General features: G+C 41.6%; 1 protein-coding gene across 1 annotated transcript; it reads right to left on the reverse strand.

The window, feature by feature from the left end:
• Positions 1-215: 215 nt before the first annotated feature.
• st6galnac5b (ST6 (alpha-N-acetyl-neuraminyl-2,3-beta-galactosyl-1,3)-N-acetylgalactosaminide alpha-2,6-sialyltransferase 5b) lies at positions 216-14,012 on the reverse strand. The gene is made up of 5 exons (XM_084010959.1): positions 13,892-14,012; positions 13,244-13,456; positions 5,592-6,001; positions 4,171-4,278; positions 216-3,013 (listed from the first exon to the last, which is right to left on the reverse strand). Exons 1-5 carry the CDS (start codon positions 13,904-13,906, stop codon positions 2,770-2,772), a joined length of 990 nt encoding a protein of 329 aa, XP_083867085.1. The 5' UTR covers positions 13,907-14,012; the 3' UTR covers positions 216-2,769.
• Between the last annotated feature and the right edge of the window lie 5,019 nt (positions 14,013-19,031).

Below are 19,031 nucleotides of genomic sequence, written 5' to 3' on the forward strand. Positions count from 1 at the left end.
CATTCATGTAATGTGTTAGTAGACTATAATTTGTGAATTTATTATGCCATAAATAGGCTAGTGGCAGGAGTGTGTCTCGGTTACTCAGTAGGAGTTCAGACCGCAAAATCAACCAATCCCATAAACCATTACAAGGTTTTAGTGCAGTCAATGAAGCGGTGAATATGACTTTGTAATGCATAAGTCAACTTTATTTGTATAGCATATTTAAAAAAGACAGGAGTTGCACCTAAGCGACTTGTCTGCTGCTATGAAGGTAAGAACTGGACTGTTGGTGGGCAGATGAGATGCTGGTTACTTGGTACTCGACGGTATGGGTTAATGAAACGATCCCATAAGCCGTGCACAGTGAAGTTTGTCAACAAAGTGGTCAATATAAAATTGTAATGCACAGTCGAGTCAAATTCAGTCAACTTTATTTGTATAGCACATTTAAAAACAACAGGAGGGACACGGCGGCAAACCGACTCAAACGGCCGCTTCTAAAAGCTACGACTTCTCAGTGTTCCACACTGAGTTGGATATCCCATCTTTACAGTGCTTTCAGGTTGTGGAGCCTGAACAGACAATTCTAAGACACACACCACCACCAGGTGTCAGTGCAAACTCATAAAACAGTTCTGTCTTTAAATTTTCAAAAAGCAAACATTCCGTTTAAACCATTTGGGCACATTGAACTTATTTATGCTGTATAACGATATGTACATTTTTAAGACTCTTTACACCTTTCTCTCAGATATTTTCAAAAACATCCCACACACAGTTTTGTGTCAAGGGCTGAAGTTTAAAGGATAATTCCAAAGTTTTGAGAGATATGTTATATGAGAACATTGATTCCATGTTCATATTTCCACCATAACTATGTGGCTGAATTTAGCAGCTGCTTAGCTTAGCTTAGTTAAGTATAATGAGCTAGTGGGCGAACTTCATTAAAATGCCTGTGACACCCCGCTGACTCCAAGTATCTCAGTATCATTGTTTTTCTCCTTGGATTTCCAGTCAGTGAAAATCATCATGACGCCTTGAGCATGTGTTTAAGACAGCGACAGCACTCTCATTTGCAGCCAGCTTGTCCTTTTGAATCCTTTAACATCCAACCTTCCTACCTGAGGGGCCACTAATTGGTGTGCAGAGCACACGGCACGGATCTCAGGAGCAGCCAGTGCACTTAGCATGACTCCAAAGCACTGCACGGGCTTTTCTCAGAGCACCTGAGAGCATTAAGATTAAGATTCCACCTGTGTTTGGGAACAGGCAGCAGTCAATGTCTTTTTTTTTTTTTTGCGGCCCCTCTCTGCAGGATGGCACATCTTGAATTCTGCAATAGTCTTGCTGCTCCCCTCACATGGAGATATGGTTGGATAGCACAGTGTAATCCTCTGCTAACAAGCAGCTCCCCTTTTATGTGCTGAAGGGTCTGAGGCCTGTGCGTCAGGACTGAAGAGACTGCCTGGGACACTTTGATGTAATCATTTGTATCAGTATTACAGTGGAAATGCCTTTGAGGGCTTCCTCAGACGTGTGGCTTTAATAACAGGACAAAGCATGGCCTCGAGTATCATCAGACACATGGGCATTGTATTGGGGTCCATCTGTTAGGAAGAGATCAAAATATCGTCCTATTTACATATCCCTTTAATCTGGATTGAGTCAAGGTATGGTTTAGGAGGATTACATTTACACATGAATTTTAAATGCGTCTCAATCAGATGAATTTATTCAATTTTTTTTTATTTCCCTAGGCAGTGCTTTTAAAGTTTGATTCATGAATATACAGTTCATCTGCTGTAGAAATGCATTCTACTGTAATGCTTTAATAGCGTCTCTATTCTACTGATATAAATTGGTACAGAAAAATTCAATTTCTGTTGCCAGCTGCCCTCCATGTCACCAGCCATCAGCCACAATGGACCATGTGTACTACTGGTCATGCAGCTCTTTAAATCATTGCCACGAAATGGCAAAATCGCACAAGTAACAGAGCTCTGGGTCTGACTGTGTTTCCCTGACGAACAACGGAGTGTGTCAGTTCACGAAGTCTGACAACTGAGTTTCCCCTGACCCAGTCTTTTATACAATATTGAATATTCAATCGTGCAAGCGGGGTGTTGTCCTCTCAGATTGGCTTTTTCAGGTTCTCTTCAGGTTCCTTCCTCTTATCTGACTCCATCCTTGCTTCTTTCTGGGTGAAACCTGAAACTTAACCAATCTTGCATACATGCATGTTATTACTCAACACATTTGACACTTGTCTGCAGTTGTAACTGTCACACTTTTTTTCTCATTTTCAGAAAATCTGATTTAAAAGAAGGACAGCTGTTTAATTTGTGTGTTATTGGAAAATTAGAAACTCCTCCGATCATTGAGACTGTATTCCCAGAAATAATAAGAACCTGACCTCGGTGTAATAATTAAGATGTATTCAGTTCATCAAATGGTGTACTGCCTCATTGTCTGGCTCCTCTCTGATGGCTCCAGTGTGGTTAACTCAGCTCTTCAGGGTAAATAAAACACTTGAGCCAATCTCCATGGCTTTGATTCCAGTATGAAAGTCATCCTATAATACTTACACTTCCAAAACATTGTTTTGGCTTTGTGCTGCTGTTATGCAATGATCCCATTCTGCCAAGCTGCTTAGGCAGTGGGCTAACGGCCACAATAGTTGCCTGCCGTATCCTATCCTAAACCGCTGTCTCATGCATTCACGTCGTCCAGAGAGGGAATCTGCACCATACACACATATTCTTCCACACGTCTCTGGAGTGAATCTCAGGATCCAGCTGGAAATGCATTGTCTGAGCTGTTGATACTGGTGGTGACGGCAGCTGGCTTCCAATCCGGCTGGTGAAAGTGGATGTTGAGGGTTCGAGCCCAGTTTGCAAACACGGCCTTCTCCGTGATGAAGCGGTGGTGGCTTCCTCGTCGGCTCCTCTCGTGGGTGAGATACATGGAGCACTCGTTGGGCCCCGAGGGCTCGTAGTAATGATACGGCAAAGAGGGATGAGAGGAGGATCTGCGGAAGAGCCGAGGAGAGGGGAGTAAAGTCAAGAGAGTCGAAGTGTAAGGGAGGGATGGGGAAAATAGTGCAGAGATGATTATGAGACACGGGTAGGGGGAGAGGGGAGGGGAAGTGAGTCACAGTGGAGGAGAAAAATGGCAAGAGGAACAAAGAAAAATAGATATCAGAAGAATCTGGGCTCACAGATGTGTTCATTATTCATCAACTCATTCCTCTGATATTCACGGTCATGCCAAGCCCTGAAAGACTGAGAGTCTCTTCAATCTGGCCTGCATTTCTCTATGAATATCTAACGGTGTCTATCTGTCCTTTTGTGCCCTTGTAGAGTGATGTGAGAACATTATTAGCCAGATTATTCCAATTCTGCTGAACCTGAAGCAATATTAAAGAGCGGTACTTTGCATTTCTGACCTATTCAGTAAAAATGTGTGTGAAATGTCAAGATGAACATTTCCACCGGTGCTGAAATCAGTTATTCACCAGGCTGACAGCACGGCAATAAAAAGACTGAGGACGTTACGTTAGAGTGTCATGTTGAAGACGTCATTAAAGATGTACCAGACAAGATTTTTATGCAGAAACAAAAACCCATGTTGTCAGCACACAGTATGGAGTTGGAGGTGCTGCAACCACTTCATGCACTCTTTGCCCCACTTGCTCAAACAGGAAGTGACAAACCAAAAAGTCTAGAGAAGGAATTTTGATGGTGTCTTGGATGTATAATTTAACAGATGAAGGAGAATGATGCAGAGAGCAACTGTGCAAGTGTTTGTGCGTAATGTTACTTGTTGATTTCTTTCAAATCAATTAGCAAAATAAATTGTTGTTTCAAAATATTTACTGTTTTTTTGGTTGTATGGTGGAGTCTCCTTGTTTTATTTCCTATGTTACTATATTTAAAAATGGAAAGAGCATTCGTTGTCATTGTGGGACAATGAATTGGATTCTTCCTAAGAACAGATTAATAACAATAGCTTTTGTTGCTAATGGCGGGATGTTGTCATAATTAATGTGGCCATAAATAATGTGGTCGTGGTTTACACATTCATATATAGTCATTTTCACCTCAACACAAATGTCTGGGATAATAAAAGTGAAAGAATATTTCACAGACTCCTTGTTACACAAGCTGCCACGTTTAGCAATAATACCTGCAAAAATCCGGTGGCACCATGCCGTACACGTCGATCCTGTCACACAGCTCCACAGCTATGGCCATCGTGAACCAGCCGGTACTCAACCAGGAGTTGGAACTCTTCCTGGAAGATGAGAGAAAAGTCAACATTCGTACCAAATCCACTCTCATATAGTATAAATATATTGGGAGAACTGGCTGCTTTCAAGAGATTATCTGATCAAACAAGACCAGATTAAAGCTGTGAAGATGGAATTCTAGATTTCTATCTGAGCAATCAGAGATAAACACACACGGCAAAGAATGAAGAAAGACATTCTTTGATTATATGCCTTGTACACAACAACAAAGGAAAAAATGAATGAGCAAGACATTTATTCTGACTATCTACTCTACTATGCTTTTCTTTAAAGGCTGAAGTGATTGGATTCTCCATTCAAATGCAACATGCTCTTATCTTCCTGTTGACTTACTGTTCACATGCAAATGAGCTTATGAATAGCTGGCGTGATTTTGACAAAATTATTATTTATAATAATTAATTCAGTCAGCCATTTCACTTCAATACACCTACACCAATCAAGAAGACATGGCTGTGTTCAAGGCACAAAATTGGTTTCATATTTCGTGCAAAAAAATAAATTTCCCTGGTGTGGTCTTCGTATATCAAAATCCTATTTTGTGTTTCATTTATCTTGATGTAATTTGTTCTGTTAGAGCCATACTAAGCTTCACTAGCACTGAAAATACAACATCCAAAACCTGTTTGCCAGAGTATTTAGAAAACATTTAGAAAATAGTACCTTACTCTAAAAATAACTCTAAAACTTTGCGAGGCTGTGTGCCAAAGCCAAATTCCATCACAAAAAAAGAGAGTAATTTGGCAGCTGTGGGCCGGCAGTCTGTTAAGACTCAAAATCTATTTGTAAATGTTATTGATGTGTCGCAGCTACCTAGTTTTTACATAATTTGTCAGTTCACCCTCCAAGATATTAATTCACTCAACATATTGTTCTAATTACTAGTGAGAGAATCTGAGTAATATTGAATTTAATTGGATGAGCTGCTCTTGTAAAGGTCCTACTACATGGTAGCACTACATAAAAATTGCAATAGTCTCTCCAACCCTTGCATTAGTGGGTGAACGGTGAATTTGGCAACAAGCAAATCCATTAAAATCCTTTCAGAATAACAGACACATTTTAATCTAAATCCTATTAAAAATGCTGTGAGTGTTTAGCGCTCTGACTTATTTTGTGAGCAAGCGTACCAAAATATGCAAGGCTTTTTAGATTGTAGAACCATTATTCCCTCACTGCAAATTCCATTTCACCTTTTCTTTGCCTTGCTTGTTTTTCCTTTCATGAGCTCAGAATTGCTGTTTGTCTCAGTGAGGTCACGAAAGGTCTTGAAAACAAATCTCACAGGGACATTTACCTGTCAATCCCTGTTTCCTTTTTAAACAGTTCATCAAACTTCAGCATTTTGATCCGAGAAATGATGTAGACTTTAAGTTTGGGCAGTAGCTGGTTCAACAGCTTCAGGTTGTTGTACACGTTGCCTTTCCCATCCCGTCTCATGCAGCTGCTGGGTCCCCAGAAGATGTACACGGCGTCTTGACTTGCGTTGAGCAGCTCCTGCCGGCTCCGCAGCACCCTCTGCAGGCTGGAGTGAGCTATGACCCGCAGACTTGTGCGTCGGCCAACATCCTGCTGGTAGCTAATGCTAGGAGCGTCATTCATGCGGATTACGCATTCAGACCGGTCGATTTCTTCGCCTCTCCTGCTCCCGGTTAGCTGACCAGAGCTGGTCACCAGGGCACAAGTCCTGCAGTGCATCTTCAGTGGCTGTACATGTGATAAAAAATCAGAAATAATTGCTGTTTTATTCAGAGATTATTGAAGCCATTTACATTTTACTCAATCCCTGGATGAATATGGCATCACGATTATGACATTTTGATTCCATAGATGCTCAAAAATTGAGGCAAAATAGTCTAATATTGCTTCTGTCTGTCAAACTGTAACTCTTGAACCCTGAATAACCCAAATTAAAAGAGGACTTTTTCCCCTTTCCCTTAGTGTTGGATCGTTTTTTGTGCATGTAATAGGTCTCCAGAGTTGCAAAGCCTCAGCCCATCAAATTTGCATAATATCTGTCCAACCACTTTGTTTGGCACACCCGCCAACAAAGCTAGAAAGAGCAGAAGATGCTGTTTTCTGAGATGAAAACCTAAATGTACTTTGTATGATCTTTCAAAGGAAGCGAAGTTGAAGGAATTAAAACGTTTTTAGAGCAGTAAAGCATCTAAACATAAAACATATCTACAAATCTATAAACATATCTACAGAAAAATGGACGTCCTATATGCATCTGTTAAACGTATTTTAGACAGGAAATTGCTCAGTGGGATGTAATTTATATAGTATATTTACCCTGTATGTATGCCCTGTAGCCATCAAAGTCAAGTCTAACTTGCAGAGAGGAAAAATCCAGTGACCCTGAGAGTTTAGCACAGCCTGTATAACAGCAGACAGACACGCAGCCATGACAACAGCACTTTCCCCACTTTCTCTCTGGCTTTTTAGATTTATATCTACAGGCTAATGTAGGTTTTTTATCAAGCACACAACTTCAACTGAAAACAGTCCCAACTTAAAGTTGATATCCTGCCATTTAACACCATGATTATGCTGAAGCCACACAGGACCCGAATAAAGTGGAAATCGAACAGCTCGACTGGTAATGGCTGTTCTGTCGGGTATCCAATTATTCAGATGCTCTGCAGGTTGACAGTGCATTTATACGCAGAGGCTATTCTCTGCTGTACTTTTATTTATTTATTTCATTTTAAGAACATCATGAATACACATAAGCCGATATATTTATTCAGCTAAACGCAACCTTGGAGCAATGGAAGGAATACATATACGGTACCTCCCTGGCAAACCTGAAAAGTGGTGTCCAATAATGGATGCATGGATAGTTCAGTCTTCACGATTCTCACAAATCATAGTTTGGTCAAATGAGGTTAGCATGGGTTGCCGTGGTTACGCATCTCCTAAGAGGCTCTCAGGAAGTCACATGGTAATTGCAACTCAGGTGCATCCGAATAGAGCCATTCTTCTGTTTAATTGCACTAAAGTATGTTGAACTGAGTGTGCTGTGCATACTACGGGATTTTGGACTCGGCAATAAGCTTTGTCAGGCTTTGCATTGCAGTTTATGTTGTGTTGGTTGGCATTATATACATTTGTGTTTTGTGCCCAAGCAGTTTTTCCAATTAGGGAAAAGAACGAGCTTGGATTGAGTAATCCAACAGCACAAACTCGCAGACTCTTCACATGAATTATTCCGAACCTTAATGGAGAACCTGCATTGGCATTCTGAACTGTGCTCTGAGCTTCACACTCCATCAGGTTCTGAAGTGGGAAAGTGTGTGCGTATGTGTGTGCAATACAGGTGATATTACCAGCGCCACAGGCTGTGCTGCTCCCACTGCTATATTTATAATACTCTCTCACTATCTCTGTGACCCCAGACTGAATGATTGCCGTGTGTGTGTGTGTGTGTGTGTGTGTGTGTGTGTGTGTGTGTGTGTAGGTGGGGGGTTGTGTTGTCCTTAAATCTTTGTGCGGAGATTGATGTCGGCCCAGATATGTAATACAATCACGTTTTCTTGCAAGACTCTGCAACTCTCTTAAAAAAAGTGTAGAAATCCAAAAGCAGTTGTAATCCTTCCTATGCACATGTCTCTGTGTGTGTGTGTGCATGTGCGTGTGTGTGTGTGTGTGTGCGAACCGACCTCCTCCCTCAATAACAGGTCGGCCGGAGCAAATTACACACTTCGCTACCGTAACACCCTCCCTGCCTTAGCTGGCGAAAAAAATCACCGTCCTTCTATCGATTCCTGCTTCTCCGTACAACGGATCGTGGGCATTTTACCTTCAACACAGTCGAAACCATCAAAGTCGGGGAACGTGTTGAACTAGTAGAAGGCAATTGAAGGTTGCACGGGCTGTGTTGCAGTTTAAAGTGCTTGTGAAATGCTGACAGTGATGCTAAAGCTCCAGTGCCAGCTCCCCGAACTCCTGACAGCTTCATGATGCTGGGAAATAGCCACTTTCAGAATCGGATGAAGAACGTTTCATGGCAGGCAGCTAAAGATAAGACCCAGACTGTTTTGAGTGTAACACATTCTATATTACAGTAGATTTGTTTTTGTTTTTTAACTCATAATCGGCCTCAAATTAACACAGATTTGGGAACCAACTAGCACTTGAACACTCGCTGACTCCCAAACACATACAGTCTGCACTTTATCATGCAGGCAGAGGGTTGTCTGCCTTGATCAATAATGCATAACCTCATAAGATAACACTTACCTCATGAGGCCATTCAGTGAACTCTGATGAGATGTGGACTGGACTAAACAGAGTCTACTGGTGTCGCAGTGTTCCCACATTCACTCCTCGTACATTTATAGCTCACCTGGGAGGTAGTTTATTGAAAATGTATTGAAATAGTTCCTGAACATTGGCTGTTGTGGTACTAAAGTTAACCATCTTAAAATATCTAAAAGTCTTCCACTAGAGCAGAGGGCAACCTCCGGTTGAAAAATGAAGCCAACTTGGAAGCTACTTAAACTCAAATATCCATCAGGGGGCGATGCCTACGTAAAGGCGGCTATCTACTTATTTTGTAATTTCCTTTTTTTTATATCGTATTTCCTACTGTTTATTATCTTACATTCAGGAGGGAGGAATGGGTTGAATGGGGATTGTGTTTCAGAAGGAAAACGTATTGTGTTCCTCGTATATTAATGTAATAAAGTGTTCTTAAAAAAAAGTGAGGGAGCGAGTGGGGGGGGGGGGGGGGGTATGGCTCAGGTTCCAGTCCCAGTCAATTACCGCCCACACGGACTCGTCAGTATGATCCTGTTTATAAACTTCCCAGGGGAAGCCAGAATCATAATTGCTTTCAGAGCAAACCCCATCAGTCAACCTCTTATATTACAGGAGAGCCTCCAACCATCAGTCTCTGCCTAGACCCCTTTCAGGTTCAGAGTAGAGACCACACACCTATAAGGGAAAAAGCTGATTTAGAGGTCAGATAGGATTCATTAGTAAAGAACGAATAAGGCCCTATTGTCTTGGTTACCTGAAGATAAGGCTGGTTTTAATCTAGATTTCTCTTATTGTTAACAAATAATGAAGAATAGATTTTTTTAGGTCAGTTCACATTTAAGCTGCTATATTGTACACTGTATTTATCGGTTTTCAGTGCTCTGTGAAATGTCTGCACAGTATGTTGCCTTTATTGGAACGTGGAAAATATTCCCACCATGCATTGCTTCTAATTTTACAGATGTAAAATAGTAATGAGAGAAAGAACATCAAGCATCCTCTGATGTGAGCAGTGTACGAACATGAAACTTCTTTTCCCAGCAGCACAAATTATTTAGTTGTTGATCATTATCACAACTATGACGGTACACTTTCTAAAGTATAGAATTAGGCTAATGGCTCGACTGAGAGCACAGTTGGATTGAGTGGCACCTGTTGTGTGGTGTGACGGTTTAATGATCAGACTCTCTTTCTTTTCATGTGCAGAGACCAATTAATTACACTGAAATCCTCCTGACGGTTGACATCTCATTAAACTGGTAGCACACATTCAAGCCCATCCTTAACTTGCTCTGTTCTCAATTCAAGGGAATAAAGGCGAAACAATCAAGGCGCCTGTCATCTTCTTCATCCCGTCAACCTCGGGGGGGGGGGGGGGATAAGAGGGGTAAGGGGGTGGCTGCATCGCAGAGTACGAAACCTCGTTAGCAGCACGTTGATGGGAAGAAGCAAAATAATGTTTGGCTGGTTTCCACCACGACTGGGAAGAAGAAGATTATATTCATGACATCCTGTCGGCTCTCGCCACTCACTTTGTCCATCTAGTAGTACAGGTACTTGAATAAATAAGGAGATGGGGTTTTTGTACGCCGTTTATGTCTGGTTTAAAAATGTGATCTTTATCTGAACATGTCTGGATAAGGAAAAATGCACTGGTATCGGAGCACAATCGGATGAGCCAGACCACAATTGGAAACGGTCGGGGATGTGATCACAATGCAGGCTTTTTAAAACCAGCCTTAAATGCGAACGCGTGGATTGGATGTCATTATCCAGATACAGATCACTCAGTTTTCAAGTATATAAGCATGCATACAAATAGGGCTTGTTTTGTTTCTCACACTCACTTTTAGAGGAATTAAAATGTACATATCCTGGAACCTCATCCATTTTTAAAATGTACGTTAAGATGCCAATTGTTTAACTCCTCTAGCATAGAAAGGGGTCAGCAGAGAGATTTTTTTTTTTTTTGCATAATTGACTTTCTAATGACTCCCATTTCCTCAAGGCTGACTGCATTGTAGGCTGTGAGAGGGACGGAGAGGTATTGCCCATAATAAGTAGGTACATCATAAACTGGCACAGGCACACAGTCCACGTTCATGCTCTCATGCAGGCTTTGTGATTAGAGTGTATAAAGGCCAATGTAGATTGATTCTGCTGACAACTCTTCAAAGGTCAACATCTCTTTAACTTGAATCGCAAAAACATCAGAGAGCGAGAAGGAAAGGAGAAGCAGAAGAATGAAGCGGCTGTCTGTGGAAACTCAAATGTGTGCTTGAGCGTGTGTATTTGAAACAGACTATTCAGCTCTGCAGCTCTAATTACTGTGGCTTGTCAAAGAAACGCATACTAGAGGAGGACATCTCACAAAAACCTGCAGACATAGCAGAAGGCGGACAGAAGGGAACGTTACGATCACTGTTGCTCCGAGCAATTTGCTCGAAATATCCCACATACAGTAAATGTGCGCTGTAACTTTGATCTCGCAGTGTATAGATTTTTCTGGTTTTCAAGGGTGCCGTTCTGTTGTTTTCATATCACCACTGAGCACCGGAGGGGCTGAAGGAAAAGCCAAAGGTTTAGCCTCTAACCCTCTGCCGCATGAGGCAGTGCGCTCTTAACGATTAATATGTACTGTTTTTTTTTGCAAACTCCTGGGTGAGACATAAATAAGTGAAGCAACCACAGACAGCAGGGTTTGGTGAAATCACAGCCCGTGCCATGAAGATGTTAATGTAAGTCAATGCGGGCCATAAACAAGGTCAGGCAGGCACATTAGCTAAAGCTCCCCTCGCATTGTCAAGTATCCCTGACTCTGACGAGGGCATGACATTTAACAACACGTCTGGGTATTGGCATGCTGGTTGTCTGCATGCGTGTGCTGTGTGCATGCGAGGGGAACGCTGTGTATGTGTGTGTGCATGACATCCAAAGCCAAGATCCCCTGCAGCAGCAGACCTCAGATGACCCTGAAGGAAATATTACAGACGGATCTACCCCCTCCACTACAGCAGGTCTGCTCTAGTTAGTCATTTGGAGGGTGCAGCAGCAGCAGAAAGAGCTGGAAGCCCCCATGAGAGGTGGGGGGGCAGACCAGCGACACTAAGCAGTATGAAAATGTTGCAGTGTTGATCCATCATGAATCAGCTGTCAGCCACAATTAAGTGGACGGTCAGGAAAGATTGTGAATAATGTAGTGCCCACACTGCAAAAACTCCAAACTCTTATTTCTGTTAGAAGTCATTGTTAATTGACTTTAAAAGGATATTTATGAGGGCTCCAACATCTCAGGCAAGCCCTGGACTTAGACTCTGGATAAATCAAGAAGTCCAGGAAACCTCTACCGGATAAAACGTCTCTCCAAACCAACATCGGCCTCATGCTCTCGTATCACTGATCATTAATCACTGAAAGGTAAATTACAAACAACACTTGTTTTCATCCAAACCCTCTCCTGCCTCGGTGCTGCCTGAGCAATGTACTTTCCATTCTGCAGTGCCTCGCTGCATATCTTTGTTGCCGAGGGGTGAGTTGACGGCGAGTGAATCTGTCTGTACCGCTGTGCTGGGCCTGAATAATGGGCCTCTGCATTACAATAACACCGACTGTGGCGCTTATATGACCGAAAGATTACAGCGGAGATGTCTTGAGTGGGCCATTCTTGTAGAAATCCATCCTGTCTTAAGTGCTTTTGTCACTGAATATTTCATGGTGGGTACATCTATTATGAATTAAGAAACAGAGTAAAGTACTGAGATCCTTTAGAGAAGCTTCTACCACAGTTTCAACTTTAACGTTTGAGAGATTAACTCATTATCAGCAGGGACAATATAGCTGTAATAAACTCCCATGTCAATTTGAAGCTCTTCCTCATTAACAGAAATTTGCACCATTTTCATTATAAATTAATTAATTGATTAAACTGAATCACATTACGATCACTAAGGATATGTACATAACCCAAACAAAAACCAGGGCAGCACCTGAAGCTTCAACAAGCCATCAGTGTAAAGATTGAAGCCTACATTTACATGCTCGTCTCTGTTGGATGAAAGGCAAAAGTGGCATTACAGTCAGTGTTCTTTTCAAGGGCTGATTGCTCGACGCAAATACATTCAAATGGAAAGAAAAGCCACCGTATATAACGCAGTTACAGATGGCTTTACTGCTCCTCTTTCTGTATCTTTGCACCTCCGCTTGCATATGATAAAGTCCCATGTGTTGCTGTCCTTGTCATAGCCTCCACCTTTCAACTAGCAAGTATTCTTTCCCCTCTAAATCCCACTGCCGTCCATGCAGGCACCGAATACACTGACAAGAACCTGATCCCTCACCACCAATTCTGCCGTTGTTTTTGTCTGAAAACACTCAACCGAGCTGAACCTCAATCTCTGTGGTGGTAGTGGTGCCTGAACCAGCCTGCACCACTTTCTTGCATCATTTATTTCTTTGGAATTTCAAGACATCTTGGTTCTTTTCAAAGAAGGCGTATCCAGTAATGAGGCAAATAAGCCCTGTTTCATAAAATAATTATCATACGGGCTTCTTCATTTGACCTACTGAGCTTTCATACTAGACATTATACAATAGTTTGGACACATGCGCTGAAGACTAATGTTTTCAAAGGGAGAACCACGTCATCACTGTGCATCATTGAATGGCGTGGTGGTGCATATTTACCTTATGATCCACAACACCTGTGTACCCCTCATGTGTCGGTGTTGGGAGTCTCTGTGGTTTCTCTGCCTTTGGAACCGGAGGTCCACCACCAACACGCTGGGACGACGGCGATGATGCCGATGAGGAAGATGCTCTGTCGCCAGAGCCGCTGTTGTTGTACACCATAAAACTGGTAACCATGGTGATGACAATGATGCCACTAACCCCTTGGCACTGGAGAGACACATGGAAGGGCATCAAGTCAGAGCATTTGATTTAGAAAATCAGCATCGGGACGAGAGCTACACGTCCTTTGATCAAGAAGCTCACTCCTAATTAAATGTCACCTTTCAAAGCAACACACTCATTGCAGCTGCTCTTCTCGTACACACGGCTGCTACGGAGACGTCAGCTGTGCCACTCATACGCGCTCAGCCCGCGCTGTCAACAAGGCAACATGTTTTGGAGAGCTGAATTCAAACACGTTACTTTACTTTCCCCCACTTGCAGGAAAAAATGCGCCTATAGACGTGCGCGCGCCTATGGGATTTATTAAAAAAACATATGAGGTCACAGAAGCTTTATAATGAGGGCTCAGCCTGGAACTCACTTCTGAAGAAAATCTCCCCACAAATGAACATTACAGCGGTGTGTCTCATTCATAATTACCACTTTTATCTTCATCTTCACGTCCCCTCGGAATTCCAACCTTCATCCCATCATCCTTTTTTTTTTTAAACCCTCGCGCGGAGCGGCGGGACTCTTCAGCGTGCAACACTTGAGCGGCAGCGGATCAGATGCAAAAAACGACGCTCCACTACTCTTCTCCCATGCTCTCCTCTACGGGGACGCCCTCACTCGGCACGGCGCTCCGCAGGGTCCTAAACAACCCCCGTTCCCAACCTCACCAGTCTGTGGGTTCACTGGGGGTTCATCAGATCATAATTACACACTTAACGTTATGATAATGTGTAACACGCAGTAATCCTCCCGTTAAGTATCAAGGGAGCTCTGCGGTTCTCAGATGTGTGTGTGTGTAGATATCAATTTACTGAATTATTCCCCTCACAGCTTTTTCATTTTTTTTAATCAAATGAGTCATAATTCTCGGCACATTTCGTGAGATTCTCACAAACGTAAATGCATATCACACATTCATACAGAATCTGTTATTTTCAAATGGCCCAGTGATGCTTTTAGTCTGAGTCTAGAAGTAGGTTATTCTTACATGCGTCAGAATCAACGTGCTCATTGAGTAAGTCCAGTCTATTCAAGCATCATACCATAGCATGTGAATTAATATGATATCTAAGATTTTTGTTTTTCACATATTTCTACAATAGTTCCGAAATCACATACATTTAATTCCTTTCTGACATTTTTTCTTTATACCAATATAACTACAGCTCTTGTATATTTACAAATGTGTGGGTGCAATGTTTACCAAAACTATAAAGGTGCTTACAGACCTAGAGAAATCTGTGAATGGACTTAAGACATATTTAAAGCCAAATGAGAAATGAAATACAGAAACACAGTTTCAACAATTTCACTTGTTAATGATATTTATTATTTAATGTCAAATACGTTTTTTGAGATGCCTTTTGGAGGTCAGGTTAAGCCTTCATAAAACGGTAGCAGCAATTCATAAAATGTGCTTTTATTGAGGATTTATGTAGTCGCCTTGCTGTTTTGTCATTTCATGACATCCTGGTTAAAGTTATGATAAGATGATTATGGTTCTTCAGAGGGTGTTAATGATAATTCATCACCATTTTCTTCGTCATTCAAGCTGACTTGGGGACATCCCATTTAAGGATGGGGAACTATTTTACTCGTTTGTCATGGCAACCTGAGCCGCTAAAGCACGGGAGATAGATTTGCTGGAGGCTGTAATCTTGTGAGGAGAAGCTGGGAAATGGGGAATGGGTCTTTTTATAGACGCCCTCTGAGCTGCTATCATTGTGTTCATTTTCTAATGTGTCTTTCATGTTCCAGTCATTCCTCAGCAAGTCTCACTTTACAAACCCAAATGGATCCTTTGGCTTTGTGGGAATTAATACGTAATTTATCCCAAAAACAACACAGAATATCACAGCCAGACCAGATGCTGCGAGAAAAATCAGGGTAGCCTACTTCAAAGCGACAGTGGGAACAGCTCGTCTTCCCTTTTAGTGTTTCGGGACAGATTTACACCAGAACAAATGTCTTTTTACACTAATTAGCTCATAGAATATGATTAGATCCAAGATAACTCAACACAATGCAATGTGTAATGCAATCTGATACCACATAAAATCAAGTAAGGGAAACGTATACAATATAATCCATCCGTCATCTGTAATGACTTGATATCTTGATAAGCAAAGCTTAATGGTTCCCTATCTGGGGTTCAGGACACCCCAGGAGGTCACAGATAAATCTGAGGGTCAAAAGATGATTAACAATACAGATAAGAAGAAGGAAAACAAAGGTATGAAATATTAGAGAGTTTAAATTGAATGTCCCTTTTTGGTTTTTCACAGCTCAAAAAATGTTGGCAACCAGTGCTCAGTAGCACAAACGCATCAGAAATATATACAATATTGTGTGACACTCGACTGTTATCCAGTGATTTGAGTGGTGAATGTTCAGCAAACAGACCTATGGGTATCTGTGGAATTGTTTAAATGTTTGAGTCCATCTTTTGGTACCTTTGGTCTTGAATATAGCCTCTGAAACAGTTAAAGGGTATCTACTGATGCAAGCTTTTGAGGACAACAGCTCTGAAATAGAACCTATTATGGAGCTAGCTCATTTGTTGATTTGACAGCGATCAATAGCATTTTAAATGCAGTCCTACATATAAACGGGCCCCTGTGTGAAATTGCTCAAATGGAGACGACAGTCATTTCTGCAGGCTCTGAGTTTGTAGAATAGCAGAGAAATTCATTAAAAGATCTAAGGACTGACTGTACTCCGTTTAGATCTACATCTTTATATGAAAAGTTGGAGGTATTATTTCCAAAACATAATCACTATATATACCATTTACACTTTTTAAAATGACTTTCCCCTGTTTTTCTCTTTTTCAAATGGGAATATCATTGATGAAGTCATTTTAATCACCACATTATCTGTATCGCTGAGGAGCAGGGCCTCCATTATGCAGCTCATCATTGTGAATTCAGAGGATTGGGTGCCTCGCAGCCTGTGTGTATTTTGATTGTGTCCCTGAGGTCTTGAACGCCTCTCAAAACACAACGCCAGGGACCACGCACGCACGAGCAAGACAAATGTCTGTGGAACAAAAAACCTTTTTTAATTAACTTGAACACGGCTGTCTGCCTCTGCCTGGCCAAATACAATACAAGCGTGAAATAATCTGCTTTGTTTGCACCTGTTTGCTGTGCCAGAAGCTGTTGTGTTTTGACTCATTATAATGTCCCCAACTTGAAGAGGAGATGCCTCCGGGTGTCGGTAAAGAAAAAAGGTGAAGACGGAGGGTTCTGTGAGTACACGTTCCCATCTTACAACGCTGTTGATACTAAGGTGCTTTTGCGGTGGGCACAATATAAGGTAGAGCCTACTGGGCCATGACTGTTGTACCTCTGAGATGCTCAATGACAATGGAAGTTTGGTTCAGTTTGTTTCGGTCCACAGAATAAAGATTTGCCTTGTTGGAAATGTAGAAATGCCCAAAAAACATGTATTTGAGGTGGTTTGAGTTTCTTACGGCAGAGCGATGTGATTGGAGGGTTAAATGTTAATATAAACAGGGCAGAGCCTGACCTATTTCTATCAAAAAGGCTTGCCTCAATCTAACTGTAATACCAATATAAATATCTAATGCACCTGGAGAAAACAGAGGCGGATGAGGTGGTGAATGCTATTGTATCCTACCATGCACTTTAGCTGTGACACATCTTTATAAAAAGGGCAACAGGAGGTAGATTCAAGCTTTGTTACCTGAATTTTCAGGCTTGGGAGATGACATCATCCACTTACATACGGATCATTACCTCATTGGCTGGTGTTTCTACCAATCACAGATGCACCATCCTGTTACCCATATGTTTTTCGGAAGTATTGTGTTTATCTGATTGATTAAAATACTGTATCTCTGTTGCTGCGATGCTACTGCTGTACAGCGTTGCTGAATCCCCTCATTTAATGGTGGGACTTGGGGGGATTTCAATTTTTAGGAGTCAGCAGGGTTGATTGCAACTGCAGCAATTGTGTGATTGTGTTGAGAGCATCTCCTTCTGCCTCTAATTATAAAAACTCACTCACCATCCAAACTGCAAAAGGACAACTGCTGCCGAGAAAGACAATTCTCTTTAGTTTCATGAATTGGAGAAAGGCTGCAAACCAAATGGGCACGAAATGTAACTGCGTCTGTTGTGTGCCCCTCTCCATTATGTAATTAGCAAGCTGTTGTCGTCCATCATTTTTCACTGAATGACGAGCAGACGGGCTGGCTACTCTGGAGAATACAGTTATTCTTCGAGGGGAGCACGATTCACCTATGAAATGCGTCTTTGTGCTTGTTCAGTCTTTGCAGGATTAGTGAACCTTCAAAATGAATTGTCTCCATGACCTTGGACGTAATGCTGTATAGTTAAAGCACGATTCATTATAAAATGGAAAATTAGTTGGGTAAAACAACATGGGTACATAAATATGGTCCAAAACTCTATGAAATCCTTGTCATTTCCGTTAACTCACTAATTATTGGTTGGTTATTGGACCTTGAAAGGTGTCTACTGGACTATTCCTTCTAATAACGCAGGAATGCACACGTTAACAGGCAGTATTTTTCCACATAGGGTTAATCTGGCTGTGGCACTATTTATAGCATCAAAACCCAACTGTATCAGGAGTTTGACAAGATGTTAATTATATAATACAAATTCATGAAAAAAGATGCATACTATACAACATGCTAATATTTAGATTGACGGTCTTTTAATTGTATAATGTCTCACAATGTTCCATATCGGACAGAGCAGCAGGTGATGTAACCCTGTTGGAACATTTCTAGCCCATAACGGGTTGAAAACTACTATTGCTCCACATTTTTCCGTATCACACTTGGCAATAATGTGATCCTGATTCTCTCCGTGTGCTACTGGCAGCGATCCTGCCACATCTACATAAGATCCCTCCCGGGGAAAGTCAATCCCTTCTTAATGACTGCCCTTCGGCAACCTGAGCCCCCATTACTTTCATCCACTGAGCACTAAGAGAGACATCACTTTTTCAGATGGCAGTGTGTCATACAAATTACCTGTCCCATTTCTAATCTAATCTTACGTTGAAATGCATGAAATATTTAACATTTTAGGAATTCTGTCATTAAATAGAGATAATGCTTGGCGACGGGCCAATTATTATTCTGGTAATATTCGAGTTGAATGCCTTTGGCTGCGACTGTCACAGATAAAACATATTTCTTGCTTGATCTTACCCGGTTGATACTGTATGAAAATCTACCCCCACAGCTCTGGATCTCCCACATATTGTGCATAATGTTTAGTCTCTGCTGCCACGTCCTGGTCATAGTCACTACTCCTGTGTGTCTCTGTGTGAATACAAATGTGGAATGCACGCATTTGAAGTGCTGTAACCTACTTAATTCGGTTCTCTTATTGAGTGAGTCTGTTCTCTGGGACTTGATATTTTACTCCATTTCAAATGGAGGAAAAGAATTGTTTGTCCTCCACTAAATGTATCTACATTTACTCTGCAGAACACTATTTTACATGCAAAACACAACTCATAAACGGCGAAGAAGGCTACTGTTTAAGGTATCCAAGAATAGACACGT

This window comes from Eutrigla gurnardus (genome assembly GCF_963514095.1).
Source record: "Eutrigla gurnardus genome assembly, chromosome: 6".
Lineage (NCBI taxonomy): Eukaryota > Metazoa > Chordata > Actinopteri > Perciformes > Triglidae > Eutrigla > Eutrigla gurnardus.

Coding starts and splice junctions, on each gene's coding strand:
- st6galnac5b (XM_084010959.1), bottom strand. Junction 6,002..13,243: donor CAGGTGTTGTGGATCATAAG/GTAAATATGCAC, acceptor TCACATGTACAG/CCACTGAAGATGCACTGCAG. Junction 3,014..4,170: donor GTGCCACCGGATTTTTGCAG/GTATTATTGCTA, acceptor GCTCTTCCGCAG/ATCCTCCTCTCATCCCTCTT.